The sequence below is a fragment of the Mytilus galloprovincialis genome, chromosome 11 (assembly GCF_965363235.1).
Source record: "Mytilus galloprovincialis chromosome 11, xbMytGall1.hap1.1, whole genome shotgun sequence".
In the NCBI taxonomy this organism is placed as follows: domain Eukaryota; kingdom Metazoa; phylum Mollusca; class Bivalvia; order Mytilida; family Mytilidae; genus Mytilus; species Mytilus galloprovincialis.
This window is the reverse complement of record NC_134848.1, coordinates 17,717,255-17,740,504: the sequence shown is the minus strand read 5'-3', so window position 1 is coordinate 17,740,504 and position 23,250 is coordinate 17,717,255. Positions and strand designations below refer to the sequence as shown.

Below are 23,250 nucleotides of genomic sequence, written 5' to 3'. Positions count from 1 at the left end.
AAATAAGTCAACATGACCAAAATTGACCCTTTAAGGAGTTATTTTCCACTGAAACTACACAGACAAGTTAATTATAGATAGAGATAATTGTAAGCAGCAAGAATGTGCAGTAAAGTAAGATGTACAAACACATCACAATCACCTTAACACAATTTTGTCATGAACTGTCTGCTTCCTTTGTTTAATTCACATATACCAAGGTGAGCGACACAGGCTCTTTAAAGCCTCTAGTTTCTTTTTCTTTTGGTGTCATTTCTATTGCTTAATGATTAAGATTAGTATATAGATCTATGGCCACATTTAACAGTCATGACAGTTAATATTTTAATTATTATCGATTGATTTCAGCATCAAAAGACAAGTTGCTTTCTGAATCTTCAAATTCAGACTTAGATGGTAAGTTTCATTAACAAGAGAAAATAGCAAAAATAGAGTTTTGTGAAACTGACTCCAGTTTCAGGACTGTATAATGTATTAGATTTGACAATTTTCACTTTTGTCTTTCAGAATTATGATGACACTCCATAGCATGTTTACTAATCAACTAAAAAAAGAGTTGTCTAAGTCACGTAGGATGCAAGGAATATTATTATCCAGACAAATTAAGGGCAAGTTGTGAGAATAGCAATAATTTGAATCATATTTTCTAATGTTTAATTATTTTTTTTGGAAAGATGAAGAATGACTTAAAAGAATTATTATGTGTTTTTCAGATGAACATCTTTCAGTTGATAATTCCTCATCTCAAAGAGGCAGTGGTAAGGTTTTTGCATAAAATAGATAAAAACAACATGATTAAAAACAAAACAAAAAGAATGGAAGATTGCAACCAATTAATGTCCATTTTTTGGGGAAGACAGCTTCAAGCCGTCAATCCCCAATCCCCAATGGGGTTGACCAGAGTGACATTTCCTCACATCATTCATTTTTGTCGAGCCTTCGACTTTAGTCGAAAAAGCGAGACTTAGCGATCCTACTTACCGTCGGCGTCGGCGGCGTCGGCGGCGTCAACAAATATTCACTCTGTGGTTAAAGTTTTTGAAATTTTAATAACTTTCTTAAACTATAATGGATTTCTACCAAACTTGGACAGAAGCTTGTTTATGATCTTAAGATAGTATCCAGAAGTGAATTTTGTAAAAATAAAATTCAAATTTTTCCAAATTTTACTGATAAATGGACTTAGTTTTTCTACGGGGAAACATTACATTCACTCTGTGGTTAAAGTTTTTAGAATTTTAATAACTTTCTTAAACTATCCTGGGTTTGTACCAAACTTGGACAGAAGCTTCTTTATGATCATAAGATAGTATCCAGAAGTAAATTTTGTAAAATAATAAATCCATTTTTTCCATATTTTACTTTAAAATGGACTTAGTTTTTCTGCGGGGAAACATTACATTCACCCTGTGGTCAATGGTGGTTAAAGTTTTTAAAATTTTAATAACTTTCTTAAACTATCCTGGGTTTGTACCAAACTTAGACAGAAGCTTGTTTATGATCATAAGATAGTATCCAGAAGTAAATTTTGTAAAAAAATTAATCCATTTTTCCGTATTTTTCTTTTAAATGAACTTAAATTTTCTTCCAGTTAACCATACATACATGTACAGTCTGCAGTTGTTTTTAAAACATTTATTAGATTCATAAACTATCCTGGATTTTAACCAAACTAAGACAGAAGCTTCTTAAAATCAGAAGATTGTATCAAGAGGAATATTTTTATTGAGTTTTTTCCGTATTTTTGTTGAGCCTGCGATTTACAGCAAAAGTAGGCGAGACACCCGGTTCCGGGAAACCCTTACAAATTTTGTTTTTATAATGTGAAAAAAAACCAACAAATCTTACTGAGAATGATGAGATGGGGAGACACAAATGAATAAATTGATTTTAAACACTTTTTTACACATTTCCCTTCTGTTTCTCTCGAAATTATCATACCCGTAGCCAGGTGGGGTTTGGACGCCCCCCCCCCCTTGAAAACAAATAAGCACTGTTAAAGTCAATGTTCTGTACAAATTGTGACTGTTAAAGTCGAGTTTGTGAGTCCAACGAAACCCCCTTTCCAGGCTCCGTCTGTCCGTCTGTGCGTCTGTTTGCTTCAGGTTCAAGTTTTTGGTCAAGGTAGTTTTTGAAGAAATTGAAGTCTAATCAACTTGAAACCTAGTACACATGTTTCCTATGATATGATCTTTCTAATTTTAATTCCAAATTAAAGTTTTGACCCTAATTTCACGGTCCACTGAACATAGAAAATGAGAGTGCGAGTGGGGCATCCGTGTACTTGGGACACATTCTTGTTTTAATATAAATTGGGTGTAAAAGCATTGGACAAATCACATTTTGAATGATGCACAGAAGCCTAACATTCTAACACTTTTATAACCCTATTAAAAGAAGCATTCAATTGTTATAATTACATTTTAATGCTTATAATTTATGATTACAAGTAATGCATTTTTCACTGCATTGTTGTAGTGTAGTCTTATAAAGCATGTGCTTTTATTTATATTTGATTATTATAAGGAAATACTATCAATATTTGGATTGTCTTGTGATTGTTGTCTGCCAATCAGGAGTACTGATTACATGTTAAGATTTTTTTTTGCCAAAGATTCCCATATTTTTTAACATGATAGTATTATCTTTACATCATATCATAAAATGGTAGAAATTTGAACACATCAGAAATGTGCCATAGCATATTATGGTGTTAAACATGTTGTATATTGTTGACTCTGTCAAAAATCTTTTCATTTAAATGAAATATTACATAAATTTTGAAAAAAGTTTGCTTTATTAATATATACATCTGTTATTCAATTTAAAACAATTGTATACATTTTTTCCAGAAGACCTGAATTCAACAGATAATTTTTCCACAGCAGCAGAATGTGGTAAGTTTTGTTTCACTTTAAACGATTGGCACTGAAGTGCAACTAAGGCATATTAATATTGTAATGGGTTGCTGGTATCCTACAATTGTGAATATTACATTTTTATTAGTATACTGAAATTGGAGAGACAAATGTTTTATTTTGTTATATTGTATTATGTTTAGGGACGGTGAACTTTCTGGTAATAAGACCCATCAGGGTCTGGCTGGGGAATTTGGAAGGAAAATGCTCACATTAATCTGTACAGATACAGGCTTCAAATGCTTCCTTTATACGCCATAACACTTGGTGGTGATCCTTATGAAGTATCACTACAAACCATTAAAGTCTGAAATGGCCTATATCTGTACTCGACTGTACTGATTTTTACTCGACCAGTCTGAATTGGTCTGACTTTTACTTGACATTACTCGACCCAAGTCTGAACCATACTCAACTGTACTGAATCGTACTTAACCCTTATCTTTGACGTTGAAAATAGTCTGAACTATTACTCGACCAGTCTGAAACAGTCTTAACCCATTCTCGACCTGTACTCGACCTATTTTTCCAGTCTAAACCATACTGAACCAAAGTTCTGAACAATACTCGACCAGTCTGAACCATACTAGATCAAATGAAATAGCATCTACTTTTTTAACTGTTAAAATAAATTACTTTTTAACAGCCAACAACATTTATAAATTGTTTAACCTTATATAAGAAATATATCTATTATTATATTTAGGATAAAAAAAATACATTTTTAATTTCAAGTTGTTGTTCAAATTTTATTTTTATTAAAAATATTTCCTGAATTGATAACATTCAGTTGATAGATACAAAGAATAGGTCTAGGTTGGTTAAGACTTGGTCGAGTATGGTTCAGACTAGGTCGAGTACGGTTCAGACTAGGTCGAGTACGGTTCAGACTAGGTCTAGCATGGTTCAGAATCGTATAAAATGGTTAAGTACTGGTCAAGTACAAATTCAGACTGTTAAGTATTATTCAGACTACAGTCGAGTATTATCAAGTAAATTTCAGGCCAATTCAGACTGGTCGAGTAAAAATCAGTACAGTCGAGTACAGATATAGGCCATTTCAGACTTTTACTGGTTTGTAGTGTATGCTTGTACAGATCCAAGAAGACAAATCTGTATGTCAAAAGTTTTTATATTCAAGAGAAGGTCAGATATGGGCAGGAATTCGCTAATGCTACTTTAGTGTGACATTGTAAGAAAAAAATAAAAATCATTATAAGCTTCTAAATTTTTTACAAAATATTGCTACAAATGGTGTCTTTCTATTTGTAACCAAAAAAATCATTTTTAAACTTGCGTCAGTTTGGAACCAAAGCAAATAATGAATTTGGAGCATGTAACATGGACACTTTTTCCAAATTGAGATTAATGATTCCTTAACTTATTCAACATTCAATATCATATATATTGATCACAAAACATTGTCTATCATCAAAACTCAAAACAAAATGTATATTTTCATTTCTTTCAGAAATTTTGTGAAAGCAAGTTTCCTCTACTTTTCTGTCAATGTTACATGCAATGTTTAAGAGATAAATACAGTAAGAATCATTTTCTTTCTGAACATGTAAAGGCTCTTTTTCATTGTGTTACCCTCACATTAAAAAATTGTATTAATATTTTTGCAATTATCTCATTTCTGTCATAAAATAGTGACTTAAATGTTGCATGTAACGTGGACACAAAAAATATGAATAATGAACCATGCCAGAATTGACCTTAAAAGATATAAAAAGCCTCCAAACAACCATCTGAATGTAAATTATACAATTATACTGCCACATTTCTCATATATGATATTATTTAAATAGTGGTTAATACCAAAACCATTCACCTAAATTTTAGACAGCAGACATATTTTTTAACTATACCAGTAGTTATGCTTGTTAATTGTGGTACACTATGGAAGGCTAAATTAAACGATATTCAAATGTCAAAATAACCAAAAAAATAAAATTAAGACCAAAGATAGATCAATTGATGAAGGAGTCATCCAAAATTTCCACAACATGAAACATTTTTATATCAGTTAGTAAGCAACCCGTTTTGTTATGCACAGGGATGAGATTGATAAGAAGACAACCACACACCATCAGCATCCACGAAGTTTCTCACTCAATAACTAATACTGACAAAGTTAGGGTACAAAATGATTACCTGTATCCCTCATTCATGTGACACAGTTACACTTAAAACTAATAGTATGAAAAACCAAGACAAAATATGGACAAATCTACGAGAGGTTGATACAGCTGCATTTATTGAGAATCTTATTTTCAATCGTTTACATAACTTCTATAAAGAACAATTTGAGTTTCATCTTTGAGGTTGTTGTCTGATAGACATATTACCCTATATCTCGTTTTATTTCTGCTGGTTAATCTTACATTTATGATAACTTTTTAAGGTTTAAACAATAAATTTTATTTCAAACATTTAAAACAAGTTTCTTGTTTCTTGTTTTCTGTCTCCAACATCTTCAACTATCTATCTGAAAAAAGAAAAAAACAAAACAACAATTAATCTACCCTCAATCAGAACCAAAATCCATGCATAGATTATAAAATTTACAATAATATAGAAACTCTCAAATATCTTGTTTCGATTTTTCAATGCTATTTCATCTTGAAAACTTGTTACCTAAACTACAGGAAGCCACAATTTAAAGGGCCCCATAATGACCAGTGTAAAACAATTCAGAAGAGAAAACCAACACCCATTAGACCATAGTCCTGTTTTTAACTTTATTTGGCCTTCTTTTACTTTTTTGTTTCATTAGCGTCACTGAATAGTCTTTTGTAAACGAAAAGCGTTTCTGGCCTACAAAATTTCAATTCTGGTATCCATGATGAGTTTATTATTATTATTTTGAAATCAGAAGGAGCCTGAACCTCTTATAATGCAAAAGATATTCTGGAATGTCAATTATTGGCATAACAATTAAAAAAAAAATGTTACACATTGAATTCCTCATGATTTCTATAATGAGCATTAGTAAATACACATGATACATGTGTTGACTGGTGAATAAAAAGGGATAAATAAACAAGATTTTGAAATAACTATCTTCTACACTGCTGTAGAATGGTCAAATTGGAGATCACTAGTATGTCTGCATACACAGTCACCATCATCTGGTTTTCTGACACAGAACTACTATCTGACTGGCTGAAAGGACCGTCACCACCCGACTCACTAATAGGGACCTTATCAGACTGGCTAACACAGACATCATAATCTGCCAGGCTGATAGGGTTATCACCATCTTTCAGGCTGAAAGGGATACCACCATCTGACTGGCTGACAGGGACATCACCATCTGACTGGCTGACAGGGACATCACCATCTGACAGACTAATATGAACATCACCATCTGCCAGGCTGACTAGGACATCACCATCTGTTGGCTGACAGGGACATTACCCTCTGACTGGCTTACAAGATCATCACAGACTGACTGACTGACAGGAACATCACCAACTAACTGATTGACTGATATGTACATCACCATCTTCCAGGCTGACAGGGACATCACCATCTGTCTGGCTGCCAGGGACATCACCATCTGACTGGTTGACAGGGACAGTATCTTTTTGCAGCATCTTCCTGAGAGTTTTCTTCATCACATTTATTGCTGATCATCTTTTTCTTTCTTAGGTTTATATTGCCTGTAGATTTTTTTAATTAAAAATTGCATGTAAATTTTCAAGACTGACACCAATTTTGTTGTCAATGAAGAAAATACACTTCTAAAAAAAATATCTATATTTAGAAATAAAGATGAAGTTTGATGGTGGTAAAACAAGTTAAATTATCAATAATCTCTTTATAGAGCAAAGGAGTAAGTAAATGTTATCAGTTCTGTGCATGCGTGTAACATTGACAGAAAAGTAAAAGGTTGTATGTCAATGTTACATACATGAAGACCAGAAGATGAAAGTGGTGTGCTTAAGTCAACTTGAACTTTGGAGAAATAATATAATTGCTGCCCAGTAATATCTAATTAATCATTTAGGTTATAAAATGTTATATAAATGTCTGACTTTAAGGAAGTAATACCTTTGCATGTAACATAAAAAAATCTCGACACAAAATATTGTTGTCAATGTTACTAACTTAATAAGTGTTAAAAGACAAATTAAACAGGAAAACATGAAAACGCTTTAATTTTGTAAAATAAAAATAAGATAATAGCTCCATATGGCAGTAAGTTTTGTTTACGCATGTAACACTGGCCTGAACATGTAAAAGTCTAAATAATAGACTCTGTCAATGTTACATACACAATTTCTTAATGAAAAAAAAGTTTAATTTGGGTTTACTTTATACATTATTTTTTAAAATAGGTATCATAATAATAACTTTGAATATTAAAAATTAGATTAACTGTTGATTTCAACACAGTTAAATCTTCTCATGTATAAACACAAAAAAGACCTGATACAAAAATCGTAGTCCATGTTACTCATAAAGTTATCATAGGAGCATCAAAGAAATTGTGTGATGACAATATTTCAGATGTTAGTCATTTATAAACTCAGATAAACTCATTTTAAAGCTCATAACAGAGGTTTGGAAATCAATGCTTTTAAAACATTATAATTCTGGGTTATGTATGTAACATTGACAGGAACACCAACAAATGATGAGGAAAAATTGCTAGTCAATCAGGAAAAAAATAAACACAAATAATTAAAACTCATTTATTTCTTTCATATCATTTTAATAAAGCAAATTTAAATTTCAACAAGATTTTATTGATTGAATAATTGTATGCACATTTATTAGGTTGTAGCATGTAACCTGGACGCAGAAGATGTGTCAATGTTACATGCCTTTAAACGATAAGAATTACAAGTAAATATTGTAAAGTCTAGAAATCAAGAAAGATCAACAACTTCTCTGTTAAGAATTCAGCATAAATTTACATTTGATTTAATATTATGCACTGGCCAATTATGCTTTAAGTGTAATAAAGTAATATTGTTTTTATTCTGGTGTCAATGTTACATTTTATGTTTTCAAATTAAGTGGCCAGTTATCTTTATAATGCTGAGAATGAATACAAGTACTAGTTAATCAAATTGGCAATTAATCTGTGGTATTTCATGTAAAAAATTAGATTGATAAGGCAAACCGTACAAAAAAAAGCTTTTGCATGTATCATAGACACCTTTCCTTGGTAAATATGTGCGTGTCAATGTTATGTACAGAAATCTCTCCAGCAATAAAATGAATATCGTAAGGGTCAAACCTGTTTAAATACAAGATAAACTTATATTTTTTGACAAAATTGCAAAGCAAGTCACACATCATTATCAAAGAACCTAATTTACACAGAAATTGCATGTAACACTTCATTGTGAGGTCAAATTAACCTGGTCCCACTCTCTTATCATCTGCTTGATCACTGGTAGATGCCTAGTGTGAAAGATGACAAAGCCACATTTTAATGTAATTGTCAGTGGGTTGAAATGTGAAAAAAAATAATTATGGTAATGCTTACTATAAAAAGTATACAACTGTTATAAAAAGATGAGTATTATTGGGCAGTATTGACACGAAAATGAAATAAATTTTCTTACCTTCTATATTCTTCAAACTTCAGTTGATTGATGAAAATCATGAAATCCAAATTGTACCCATTGTTGACACCTTTCAAAATTTGCCATGCTGGACCAATAACTTGTTTCCAAAGCTAATCAGCTAATGAAAAGGTGCATGTAACATTTGTTGACGCGAAAAGTTACATGCACTTGTCCATTTTCAAACGTATCTTATTTGCAGCAATAATCGGATTCTGTACAAAATGGGGTTTTTAAATGATAGACGGATCATTTTGCGGTTGATTTTCAACTATTATAGTAGAACAATTCTTCAGGCATATTCTAAATATGACTTGGGGTTTTGCCACTGCAGAAATGTCACACTTTTTGTCTACAGTTTTCAACTACCAGCACATAACAAGTGCTGATTTTTTGTTGATTTTTTTAATTGGATCCATTTTTTTTGCATTTGGCAATAAAGACTAACCCACTTTGATATTTAAACAATGTTTATTCTCCATATTTGCATGATTTCTTTATTTTTTAATTGGATAAACACTATTGACCCTAAAATTTCACTAGCGAATTCCTGCCCATATATCCTTTTTTGAAGGGCAATTAATGAACAAGTTCATCTTTAATTTTACTGAATGATATCACTTTATTTTTTAGCTCACCTGGCCCAAAGGGCCAAGTGAGCTTTTCCCATCAGTTGGCGATTGGCGTTGTCGTCATCAACTTTCACAAAAATCTTCTCCTCTGAAACAACCAGGCCAAAATTTACCAAACTTGGCCACAATCATCATTAGGGTATCAAATTTAAAATATGTGTCTGATAACCCGGTCAACCAACCAAGATGGCCGCCACCGCTAAAATTAGGACATAGGGGTAAAATGCAGTTTTTAGCTTATAACTCAAAATTAAAGCATTCAGAGCAAATCTGACATGGGGTGAAATTGTTCATCAGGTCTAGATCTATCTGCCCTGAAATTTTCAGATGAATCAGATCGTTGCTGCCCCTGAATTGGTAATTTTTAAGGAAATTTTGCTGTTTTTGGTTATTATCTTGAATATTATTATAAGTAGAGATAAACTGTAAACAGCAATAATGTTCAGCAAAGTAAGATTAACAAATAAGTCAGCATGACTGAAATGGTCAGTTGACCCCTTTAGGAGTTATTGTCCTTAATAGTCAATTTTTAACAATTTTCATAAAATTTGTAAATTTTTACCAATATTTCCACTGAAACTACTAGGCCAAGTTCACTATAAATAGAGATAATTGTAAGCAGCAAGAATGTTCAGTAAAGTAAGATGTACAAACACATCACCATCACCAAAACACCATGTTGTCATGAATCTATCTGCTTCTTTTGTTTAATATTCACATATACCAAGGTGAGTGACACAAGGTCTTTAGAGCCTAGAGTTTAAATTGCATTTAAACATGCTTCTTAATGAAAGAATGTTTCTAATTTGCATTTCAAATTAGAGCTTTGACTCAATTTTCATGGTTCACTGACCATGAAATATGATAGTGCCATTTTGACATCAGTGGAATGTTGGAACTTTTTTGTTTGAACATAAGTTTATTTTCATTCTTGAATTATGGCCTCACAACAGCAAAAGAAAATTGAAATATTCTCATATAATGTCTTTAATAAGATTGGATGAATAAGTTTGTCTGAAGGCCCAGTGGTTTCTAGCCATTATTCTGAAAACTTGTTCTGTAGATTTATAACTATGATTTAAACTTGATATTTTTTAGGATCTTCCACTTCATTTCCTGGATCAACAAGTTTAACATCTATTGGTATGTAAGACAATTAACAGTGGTCAAGGATAACTTTATTTAAAGGCTTCTGTCACTTATACACTAAACTGTGATCGAGTTTTCTAGGTACTTCTTTTTCCCCCTTTAGAAATTTCTGAAATGATAAAAAACAACATGCAGTAACACAGCAGTTAGGTGAGTCTGAGCAACTTATACCTCTGGCTTGGAGTTAACAACTCATCCAATCAATCATTTGACTATTTTCTGGGGAAATCGACGGGAAATTGCGATTCAATTTTTTTTTTAGGAGTTATGCCCCTTTGAACTTGTTTACTTTAATGTACTACTGCAACAGTTTGTCATCGCAACTCCTCTCAAACCACACAACAGAATTTCACATAATCTTTTCAGTTAATGTGGACATACTATGTAGTTATGCATATCGACGGGAAATTGCGATTCAATTTTTTTTCTAGGAGTTACGCCCCTTTGAACTTATTTACTTCAATGTACTACTGCAACAGTTTGTCATTGCAACTCCTCTCAAACCACACAACAGAATTTCACGAAACCTTTTCAGATAATGAGGACATACTATGTAGTTGTGCATATTGACGGGAAATTGTGATTCAATTTTTTTTCTAGGAGTTACGCCCCTTTGAACTTATTTGCTTCAATGTACTACTGCAACAGTTTGTTATAGTAACTCCTCTCAAACCACACAACAGAATTTCAGGAAACCGCGGGGACGTGGGGTATGTGAGCGTGCTCACTAAGGTTCTTTAATTTTTTATTTCTTGGACAATAAAGCAAATCAAATAAAAAATAGGGTGAGACCCTGGGGTCACCCCACCCCCTTCCATATGAGAATATTCATATATCTTGTAAACTGTTGAGATTCCCACCCCTAAACTAGATTCTACTTGTATTACGCTTCTCAATTTCACTGAAACTGATGAACAAAGTGTAGTAGTTAGCTGACAACCAGCTTTTTATCATAAAAAGGGAGATATATATATACAGTCATTGACTGTATATAAAACAATGATAAGAAATGATTATACGGTCAATGCAATTTGACTGCAAAAATAGCACAGCTGCAGTGTATACAAAAATTATACATTCAAGACGAAATTTCATATGATACCTGATTATAATAAACTATCTGATGTGAAACATTTGGTGGAATTAAACAAATATATCATGCTTACAAGGGGTATTTGCCAAAAATACCGGTTTTGAGGTAATCAAATTTCCCTCGCGTAACGGTTCTGGAAATTTGTACCTCTCAACCGGTATTTTTGGCAAATACCCCTTGTAAGCATGATATATTTGTATAATATAAAGTTTAAAAAAATCAGTAACTGTTAACCCAAAAATATTTTAGACTACTGGTAATTAACATTTTGAGATAAAAGTTATACAGGTTATATACATATATACATACTTGTTCTAATTGACACACTAGAAGACTCAACCACCTAGGCTCCACAAAAATAAAACTTTTGGTGGCTGGGTGATTTCTTTCCTAGTCAGTTTTCATCTAGGCACCATATAACTGTACATGATATATAAGGCATGAAGATGGTTCATTACAGATCTCATATTATTATATATATGACAAACTGTATCAGAGATTCAGGACATTGCATTCACTACATTCTTGTGGTTTAATAAACTGACCCAAAACGCTTACAATTTAGTAAAAGTACAATGTTGTTCCTTTTGATGAAAACAAATTTCCTTTGGCAGGATCACACAATTCTTTTACTGATACTGATATGTCCTGTGATTGCAGGTAGCAAAAGTTCCCAGGAAACATCATTTTCAATGGAACTAAGTGGTAAGTCTTGAAGAAATATTTCGATTGCTGCAAGATTCACATAAAAATTACTGTAACATTGCACACATATTGGCTCATATTAACGAACATTTAATATCATAAAATTGAAAAAATAGAATGATTTATAAGCATACATTTTATTAGAAAAGACCATGTAACCCAACAAAATCATCAATTTGCAACTTGATATTTATTGTCTAATCAGTAACAAAATACAAAATAGAAAAACTTTGGTGTAACCATTCATAAGTGAGCGCACTGAAACAACTTTAGCTGCCCTCCATGGTATTGATATGAAAGGCTTGAAGAGAGTTCAAATGGAAATGTGTTTACTGGCTATTCAATGAAACAGCAACCAAACAATGAGAGTAACAAAAATTGATTGGAGTTTCAAGTTTTCAATAATATATTGATTTTGATTCTGATTTTCGTTCATACTTGTTTAGTCAGATATAGAATCCCATAAAATGTTATGAAATACATTGTTTTTATGCCCCACCGACGATAGTAGAGGGGCATTATGTTTCTGGTCTGTTCGTCTGTCCGTCTGTTAGTTCATTTGTCCGTCTGTCCCGCTTCAGGTTAAAGTTTTTGGTCAAGGTAGTTTTTGATGAAGCTGAAGTCCAATCAACTTGAAACTTAGTACACATGTTCCCATTGATATGATCTTTCTAATTTTATAGCCAAGTTAAACTTTTGACCCCAATTTCACGGTCCACTGAACATAGAAAATGAAAGTGTGAGTTTCAGGTTAAATTTTTCGGTCAAGGTAGTTTTTGATGATGTTGAAGTCCAATCAACTTGAAACTTAGTACACATGTTCCCTATGGTATGATATTCCTAAGTTTTATGCCACATTAGATTTTTTACACAATTTCATGGTCCTTTGAACATGGAAAATTAAAGTGCGAGTGGGGCATCCGTGTACTTTGGACACATTCTTGTTCTTTTAATTTTACTTTAATTTGTTTGTGACTGTACAACCATAAGGTCAAACCAAGGGATTGAAAATAGCTAGGACAAAAGTGGCTATTTAAAGAAATTAGTTTTCTTAAAAAGTATGTTGAAATGGACAGTCTATTTTTATATGAAAAAGTATAATATTCTTCCAAAATACTTATTTCCAATGTGAAAACTGTAGATATAAGCTGTTAAAGGGGAACCACTAATGATATTGTTATATATAAAAAAAGAAGATGTGGTATGATTGCCAATCAGACAACTATCCACAAGAGCCCAAAATATGGGTTTCAACAATGAGCAAAGCCAATACTGCATATTCAGCTATAAAAGGCCCCGATATGACAATATTAATGTAAAACAATTCAAACAAGAAAATTAATGACCTTATTTAAATATAAAAATGAACAAAAAACAAATATGTAACACATAAACAAACGACAACCACTGAATTACAGGCTCCTGACTTGGGATAGGCACATACATAAATAATGTGGCTGGGTTAAACATGCAGGGTTTTTTTTACATTGGCATTTCCACATATATCATATTGCATTGCACTTTCAGTTTCATTCATCAGTCATTAACATTTTTTCACAATTTAAGGTTAAGTTTGATTTGTTTTGAATAATTAAACCATTTGCATGATTTCAAATGTCATTTCCACTTTTTCTTACCTGCCCCTGGAGGACTTTTTAATTCAGTGTTGGTTTGAAATGGCACATGCTATTGATGGCCTCTTTTTCTAAATTTTACTAAAGTTTCACCTACATAGTTAGATCTTAATTTTTCAGGCTTTTTACATCATATGGCTGATCTAGATGCTGTTATAAGAGCACAGTCTGGACTGTTTGTGATTGAAGAAGAAGAAGTGGAAACAAAGCCAGAAAATCTGTTGAGTCATACGGATATTTTGTTATGTCCTGAAACACAAACTTCAGCGAAGACATACTTTAGTAAAGATGCATGGCAGCTTGTTTTAAATACTCTCAAAGTATTAGAAGGTACACAAATGTAACCAGTCTGAATATTAAAAATAGAAAACTAACGACCGTATTTAAATATAAAAATGAACAAAAAACAAATATGTAACACATAAACAAAAGACAACCACTGATTACAGGCTCCTGACTTGGGATAGGCACATGCATAGATAATGTGGCTGGGTTAAACATGTTTATTTTTACATTGGCATTTCCACATATTTTCATTCATCAGTCATTGACGTTTTTCACTATTTAAGGTTAAATTTTAACTTAACTGCTGCATTCAAAGAATTTTCATTGCTTTTTTAGCTCACCTGGCCCACAAGGCCAAGTGAGCTTTTCTCATCACTTGGCGCCCCTTGTCCGTTGTTCGTCTCTGTCGACATCGTTGTTAACTTTTACAAAAATCTTCTCCTCTGAAACTACTGCGTCAAATTTAACCAAACTTAGCCACAATCATTATTGGGGTATCATTTTAAAAAAATGTGTGCAGTGACCCAGCCAACCAATCAAGATGGCCGCCATGGCTAAAAATAGAACATATGGGGTAAAATGTAGATTATAACTCTGAAAATAAAGCATTTAGAACAAATCTGACAAAGGATTGAATTGTTTATCTAGTCAATATCTATTTTCCCTGAAATTTTCAGATGATTTGGAGATATGATTTTTGGGTTGCCTCCCCCTCAATTGGTAATTTAAAAAAAAAAATTGCCTTTTTTGGTTATTATCTTGAATATTGTTATAGATAGAGATAAATTGTAAACAGCATAAATGTTCAGCAAAGTAAGATCTACAAATAAGTCAACATGACCAAAATGGTCAGTTGACCCCTGAAGGAGTTATTGCCCTTTATAGTAAATAAAGACACAGGGTCTTTAGAGCCTCTAGTTTATGTTTTAGATATGTATATTAGTAACACTCAGAAGTATTATGATAGGATTTCTCCATGCCAGACAAGAAAAGGCAAAGCTTTAATAGGTCCAGTTGAAGGTGAGTTTCATATTAATGAATATTGAAAAAACATATGAACATAAGTAGGTATAGGTGGAATAATTGCCATTGGTACCAAACCCAGTTAAGACATTGAACAAGTATTAAATAAGCTCTCTACGAGTTCAAGTTTGACATCATTATAAAGTTGACTTTTGACTGGTTTCTGCTGGTTTATAGTAGAAACGTGTTTATCATTTTATTTCCAATAAGTTAATTAATGAAAATATAAAATGTGTAAAAGATTTTCAAGGAGACAACAATGAGCTAGAGATCAATTTGCATAGATGTAAACTACTATTGGTTACTGTTTGACCTTCAACAATAAGCAAAATCTTTAAAATATAGGAAGTTATGAAGACTTTGTGACATTATGTTAAGACTTTGTAATAACTTCACCATTGTTTTAAGGATAAAGCTTATTCAAGCACTTTTAAAAAAAAATTGTAGGAAGAATATTTAAAAAGTTTTCAAAAAGGACATCAGACCAGATTAAATCAAGTAAGTAATTCTTGACTTGTGTTAGTATTTTAATTTATAATGGTCTGATTAGTACTGTTTTCTACTGCACAAGTATTTCTTTGGACATAATACAGTTTGGGTTCTACAGATAAGTCTGAACCATCTTAAATATTTATCAATATGCTCCAGTAACATTGATAGTGCAAGATGTTAACTCTGCATAGTATATTATTTACTTTTTATATTTGTATCGATTTAGTATAAAACCAGATAGGTTGTTCATTTGTGTAAGTTGAAATTTGAAAATTCACCTCTTATTCCATTTTTTTCTCTTAAAAGATGATTTTAATATATTTTTTTAGCTTTTTGGCAGAAAAATGAAATAGCATTTTTGAAAATGTATTTAATTGTACTTAAGGCATCATGAATTATATATAATCATTGATACAAAATCTGCACCAAAAAAATTAGAGGTGAGTGATTTCAGGCTTTCATGAGCCTCTTGTTTCTGTAGATATCTTGTTTCAATATTTGTGAAAAATGTTTATGTCAACCTGGGGAGATATGATATAACAAAGAATACTAACAATTTAAGCAGTTTATTTATACACATTTTTTATACCCTATGCAACTTAAGTTACGAAAGGTAAAATGTTTTTGACTGGTCCATCTCTCTTTTTGTCTGTCGCCATCTGTAAACAAAAAGCTTGGATGGGATTGTTATTGACAGAAATAAGAGGAGGGAGACTTTTGTCACGAGGGGACTGGATAAAAATCATCGTCTGGATGCTGCCTTCATTTCTGGTGTGATTTTCTTCTTTACATAAATGAAGTGTTGGTTACCATAAAAGCTTCGATAGGATTGATTTTTAGATAAATCTGTAGAGGGGTATTTTTTGTTCAGGAGGGGGACTTTCTGCTTTATGCCTAGAACATGTAGAAAGCACATTTATTTTTTGTTGGTTGGATTTCCTATAAATTTCAATGAAGTGCTGGATATCGGTTAAGGTGGACCACTTTGTCAGGGGGGGGGGGGGGACTTGGATGAAAATCATAGATTTATATTTTGTTTGCCTAGTGACAATATAGGGATGTGGGGTATGTGATCCTGCTCACTTAACTTAAGTTCTTTTATAGATAACCAAGGTATAAAAAAAAGTTCTATGACATAATTCTAGGTAAAAAAGATAAGAAATCCTTTGATAGTGATGACAGATCTCCATTTAAAGCAAGAAAAGGTAGGTATTTTGATATTTTTTGTATTTAAAAATACTTATTGCTGTTGTTCTACACATCTACAAATTTCCTACTCAATTATGCATGTATCAGGCTTATTATGTTGCATGCCAGAAGCATTTCATCTTAACAAGTCACTTCTAACATCTTATAATTAATTACTTTATAGAAAAAAGAAGTGTATATTCCTTTACAAGTGAGGAATTTTCTCCATTAAAAGCTAGGAAAGCTAGGAAATCCTTTACAAGTGAGGACAGTTCTCCATTGAAAGCTAGGAAAGCTAGGAAATCCTTTACAAGTGAGGACGATTCTCCATTAAAAGCTAGGAAATCCTTTACAAGTGAGGATAGTTCTCCATTAAAAGCTAGGAAATCCCTTACAAGTGAAGATAGTTCTCCATTAAAAGCTAGGAAATCCTTTACAACTGAGGACAGTTCTCCATTAATTGCTAGGACATCCTTTACAAGCAAGGACAGTTCTCCATTAAAAGCAATAAAAGGTGAGTGATAATATGTTATATTTCACCTGTCGACATAGTTGCTGAACTGGTAACTGTCAGTCTGTCAGTCCAAAAGACTTTGTTGTTTAATTTTTGTCAAAGTTTTCATGGCTTTTATGAAAAGAAATAATTTATTTTTGATGTGGAGCTTTGTAAAGGTGAGGTTTTTTTTGGGATACAATTGCTTTCAAGCAATCTGTAGACTTATACTTATATAAAAACAAACAAAGGGATTGAACTAAAACAACTTTCCTATAATATTCTTTTCATAATCTTCATGTTTGATAATTCCATTGACTTATATGTGTGTTTTTAACAACACGAAAAATCAGAATTAAGCAGTATTTATATTGAATGTTTTTATAAATTTAGAAACACTTCAGAGGGAATCCCAGTTTTGATAAAATACGAGAGTTCTCTGAATTCCGATAAATCTATTTTTGTCATATAAGAAATGAAGTGGAGTTTTTCTTATATGTTACTGTTATGAAACTGATATTTAAGATCATTGTAATTCCATAGAGAAATAGAGAACCATCTAGGTCGTTTAGTTAACATTTAATATACGACCTTGCTCAAAGGTTTGTTTTGGTAATTATGCGCATGCGTATAGATTTCTTGACTTCAAGGGGTTTTAGCTCTGGATTCCCCACTCAATTAATTTATAACTCATGGGATCTTTTCTATGAATGTCTGCTATTGAGGGTTATTGTTGTTGCATATCTTTAAATCATATGCATCATTTAAAAAAAATGAATGTAGTCATCATCATAGAACATCAGGCAAAATGGAGTCTTCCATATTATCGTTTCGAGTTGTCTCACTTCCTTAAATGTTGAATCAAACGACATGTCCAGTATTAGCTCGTTCTGTCAATAAATGTTGTATTTTATTTAAACGATCGCAATTTGAACCAATAAATGTGTACGGAAAGGAGTCATGATCACTGACTCAAAGAAAATTAAATATTTAAAGAGTTAGGAATGGGGTTCCTCCTAGAACTAACGTAGGAAAATAGGTGATAAGATACGAAGTGGAATATACTTTCTCTCACTCTGAGTCTTAGTGACTGCTGTGGAAAGTAAACTTGGAATTGATAGTACAAAAATAAAACACAATAGGCCTAATTTCATTGTTCTTACAGGATACAACATATAAATATTAACATTTTAAGTAATTTAAGAAACAGTTTATGCAGACACACTTATTGATACAATCAAGGTATAACAATAAACTATGACATAATTGTAGGTAGTAGAGATAAGAAATCCTTTGATAGTGATGACAGATCTCCATTAAAAGCTAGGAAATCCTTAAATAGCAAAGACAGTTCTCCATATAAAGCAAGAAATGGTAGGTATTTTCTATATTTTGTATGTTGATATATTTTTTCTGTTCTAGACATAACTGTGTAGTAAGCTGACTTAAAAAAGAACACACAAGTTTCTTCGTAACACTTACTTCTAACACTTTACAATTAATTTCTTTATAGGAAAAAGAAGTGTGGACAATTCTTCATTAAAAGCTAGGAAATCCTTTACAAATGAAGATAGTTTTCCATTAAAAGCTAGGAAATCCCTTACAAGTGAAGATAGTTCTCCATTAAAAGCTAGGAAATCCCTTACAAGTGAAGATAGTTCTCCATTAAAAGCTAGGAAATCCCTTACAAGTGAAGATAGTTCTCCATTAAAAGCAATAAAAGGTGAGTGATAATATAAATATGTTATATACCTATTACCATTAAAAAGAGGAAGCTAACATAGGGGACAATGAAAGTTAATACCATTACTTTAACCATTCAAAATCCTGAAATTTAGTTTTTGATCCAGATAGTCATTTGAGCTTATGCCATCACTTGATATAATCCTCATGAATTATTTCAAGAATCTTCTGTTCTGAAATTAATTTTGGAATTTTGGATCCTCAATGCTCTTCAACTTTGTATTTATTCGGCTTTTTAACTATTTTGATCTGAGCGTCACTGATGAGTCTTATGTAGACGAAACGCACGTCTGGCGTATAAAATTATAATCCTGGTACTTTTGATAACTATCAAATACTTCAAAATAACTTAAAGTGAATGTTCCTTAGGGTATATAGTTTATAAATTTTAATTGATGATTTGATTCATCAACAAATCTTGATGCTGTTGCTAAGAAAAAGAACATAGTTTAGTGGTTTTTGTGAAATTGGTGTCTTTTTAATAGAATTATGCCATTTTCAATTAATATTTTTTAGTGCGTCTTTTCATGTTGTAATGTTATACTATTGTTAATAAGGTTAGAGGTAAAGGTTGGCATCTGTTAAAACATTCAAACCTGTTGCATTTATTATATGCACCTGTCCTTAGTCAAGAGGCTGTTGTTTAGTGGTTGTCGTTTTTTGGTGAAATTAAGGAATAATAGTACTGTGGTTGAAGAGTTGCCACAGTCAATTGTCGATTTGACAGTCGCAAATCCAGTTTTACTGCAACGCCAGTAAAACGGTTATTTGAGACAGTCAAATCAAAATTTATGGTGGCAACTCTTCAACTTCAGTACTGTTATTCTGATTCTAATGCATTATAAAAAGAAATAATACGATGGCTTTTATCCAATGAAAAAATAAATGTTACATAAAAATTGCATTAGAATGGTAAATTGACCTCTTCAGGAGTTATTCACCTGGAAAGACAATTTTTTTGTAGGAAGTATTTTTTTCAAAAATCATCTTCTCTGAAGCTACTAGACCAATATGAACTGAACTGTACTTGAATTTTCCTTAGGGTATCTTGTTTGTATAAATATTATCCAGGGATTTGATCCTTCATCAATGAAGTCTGATGTTGTAAAAGTAGAACATAGGGGTTAATTGCAGTTTTTGACTAATATCTCAAAGACAAAAGCTGTTAGAGTAAAACTCAAGTTGCTGTTGTTTAAGTAATTATCAGGTTAAGATCTATAGGCCTTGTAATTTTCAGACATATCCAACAACCCATTGTCAGGTTACTGTTCCGAAATAGTTATTTTTTTAGGGAATTTCATTGTTTTTGGTTATTATCTTCAATTTTATTTTGAGATATATAGAGATAAAATGTTACAGCGAAAAATGTTCAGCAAAGTAAGATCTACACATGAGTCAAATGAGTGAATTTGAAATGAGATATTACACTGTATGCAATTAAAATAGGAGGAACAATTTATTTGCTTATATTTTAAGATTCTGTGGATTCATTGATTTTCGTGGGATACCAATTTTTGTGGATTACGTGGGTGTAGGTGAACCACTAATTTGAATACTCAACGAAGTAGGAATTTTATATAGGCTTGTTTCAACACATAATAAAAACCATGAAATCAAATATACTAGAAAGCACAATTTTTCCACAATCCAAGAAAACTGGTATCCACGAAAATAAATGAATTCACAGTAAGACAGCTTACATGTTCCTATATCCTTTTTTTATTTATTTTAATTGAAGTAAATGAAAAATATTTCCTCAGGTATGCCCACCTCCTTAGTTATAAAGGCAAAAGAAATGAAAGCTGAAATTATAGAGTATCTGCAGAATTATAAGCCATTTAAATCATTGCCAAAAGTTGGAGATAGCCTGTTTAACCATTATGTTGACAACACTAGAGGCATATCTGAGGAAGTTAGAGATGAATTAACTTCATATCTTAGCTTGACATATAAAGACATTTTCAATCTATCTGTCAGTTCTGACATTCCATCTATGATGCACAACACTATATCATTCATAATACATCATTCAGGAAACAAAGGTACAACTTTTATGAGAGAAAACAATATTTTTTTTTACTTTCTGTTACATAAGGAATAACAGTACTGTAGTTGAAGAGTTGCCACCGTCGATTGTTACAAAGTAGACAGTAAAACAGAGATTTGCGACCCGATGAATGATTTTTTTCAGTGGTTTATTTATGTTAGCTGAAATGTTTTTGTAATAGGCCTAGGTAACTATAGCTAAGATGATAGACTTAGTGCCTCATGTTCAATAATATTCATGTAATTACAGTAGCCCATCCAGAATTATTCAAAATGTTACAACTTACATGAACATCAGTGTAAAGGTTAAACTTAATGATATACATTTTCCGTTTTTACAGGAAAACAAAGTTATTTCCTCTTAGATTTTATTCTAAAAAAAAATCCCAATTTGATGTTTAAGGGACCCATTTGAAAACACCTAGAATCATCCCTGGTGGAATAACCTTGGTTTTCTCCTTTTTCATTTACATTGTTATTGTGCTTAACCTTTTAATTTTCCAGATTTAAATAATCCAATAGATGTTTGCCCAAATTTAGAAAGGACCAGTGAAACTACTGGAGAATATGAAAGGATTGGTAAAAATACTAAAAAGGGTAAATAATCTAAAGTTTTTACAACTTTATATCAGTCCAAAGATTGTTTGTTCACAGTTTGTCTTTTAAATCTTATTTACAGTCTGAACTGCAACTTGTATACTTTTGAAGATTTGACTGATAAAAGAATTTTATTCAGATTTTGAAAAGGATGATAACAGTTTGTGAAAAGAAGTTTTATCTTTATAATGCACATTTAAAATAGTTTTAATTGTATTAATTCCATACAAATATTTCAGGGAAGGTTAGAATGAATTAATTTTTTTTTTAAATCCTTATTTTCATTTCAGATGCAATTACAGGACTTATTAATCATTCATCGACAAAAGATAAAAAAGCCGAAATAGGTGAGAAATCATTTAGTATAAAATAATAGTTGGTTAAAACCTCACATTCCCCTCGTATAATTTAGTATACATTTAATAGTTCTTTAAAACTCCACCTTTCCCCAACTTTTCAGCCTCATATATTTATTTTTTTATTTTTCTGTCATTGACCTTATATTATATATATACATTCACTACTAGCTATTGATATATTGTTGATTCATGCTGATATTTCACCCCTTGAAAGCAAAGATGGTTATGATTTAGCCCTAGATGCTTTTAAAATAAAAATAAAAAACCAACACATTTCTCTTTATATTTGAGATGTTACTTTTACTTCTGAGCTTTTTTGGAAATTTATTATTGTTAAATGTACTTGCAATATTATTATTATTGAAACATATACATTTTGAACTTACCAAATGAATGAAATATAATAAGAGGCATTTTGACATTTATTAAAATTATGCACAATAGATCGAAAGATAGGAGTAAAAGAAACAAAAAGATATGCAAATCCTCATTTGAAAAAAATAATATATTTTATTACAAACTTATTGTTATTTTACCCTATATTGAATATAAATCAAAGTCAGAAGTATTTTCTTTTCATGTGAGTTATTAAGAAAGTGTTATTTTTAGCTCACCTGGCCCGAAGGGCCAAGTGAGCTTTTCTCATCACTTGGTGTCCGTCGTCCGTCGTCATTAACTTTTACAAAAATCTTCTCCTCTGAAACTGCTGGGCCAAATTTAAACAAACATTGCCAAAATCATTATTAGGGTATTTAGTTTCTAGTTTAAAAATTGTGTCCGGTGACCCAGTCAACCAACCAAGATGGCCGCCATGGCTAAAAAAAGAACATAGGGGTAAATTCAGAGATAAACGGTAAACAGCAACAATGTTCAGCAAAGTAAGATTTACAAATAAGTCATCATGACCGAAATTGTCAGTTGACCCCTTAAGGAGTGATTGCCCTTTATAGACAATTTTTTACCATTTTTCGTAAATCTAAGTAATCTTTTACAAAAATCTTCTCCTCTGAAACAACTGGGCCAAATTAAACCGAACTTGGCTACAACTATCATTGGGGTATTTAGTTTAAAAATTGAGTGGCGTGACCTGGCCAACAAACCAAGATGGCCACTACAGCTAAAAATAGAACATAGGGGTAAAATGCAGTTTTTGGCTTATAACTCAAAAACAAAAGCATTAAGAGCCATTTGACATGAAATAAAATTGTTTATCAGGTCAAAATCTATCTGCCCTGAAATTTTCAGATGAATGGGACAACCTGTTGTTGGGTTGCTGCCCCTGAATTGGTCATTTTAAGGAAATTTTGC

The 23,250-nt window shown here is 31.8% G+C and overlaps 1 protein-coding gene across 3 annotated transcripts in view; it reads left to right on the top strand.

Annotated features, from left to right (window-relative positions):
• LOC143051776 (uncharacterized) overlaps nt 1-23,250 on the top strand; it is a 41,033-nt gene that overhangs the window by 10,125 nt on the left and 7,658 nt on the right. Inside the window, exons 6-20 of one of the 3 annotated variants that reach the window (XM_076224701.1) lie at nt 349-396; nt 714-758; nt 2,853-2,897; nt 10,234-10,278; nt 12,038-12,082; nt 13,837-14,046; nt 14,932-15,021; nt 15,472-15,522; nt 16,662-16,721; nt 16,889-17,218; nt 18,470-18,571; nt 18,711-18,920; nt 20,701-20,982; nt 21,491-21,583; nt 21,874-21,930. In XM_076224701.1, the coding sequence (XP_076080816.1) occupies nt 349-396; nt 714-758; nt 2,853-2,897; nt 10,234-10,278; nt 12,038-12,082; nt 13,837-14,046; nt 14,932-15,021; nt 15,472-15,522; nt 16,662-16,721; nt 16,889-17,218; nt 18,470-18,571; nt 18,711-18,920; nt 20,701-20,982; nt 21,491-21,583; nt 21,874-21,930 (1,713 nt within the window). The remainder of the gene's footprint in view (nt 1-348; nt 397-713; nt 759-2,852; nt 2,898-10,233; nt 10,279-12,037; nt 12,083-13,836; nt 14,047-14,931; nt 15,022-15,471; nt 15,523-16,661; nt 16,722-16,888; nt 17,219-18,469; nt 18,572-18,710; nt 18,921-20,700; nt 20,983-21,490; nt 21,584-21,873; nt 21,931-23,250) is intronic. The other 2 variants (XM_076224702.1, XM_076224703.1) reach the window with 2 other exon arrangements.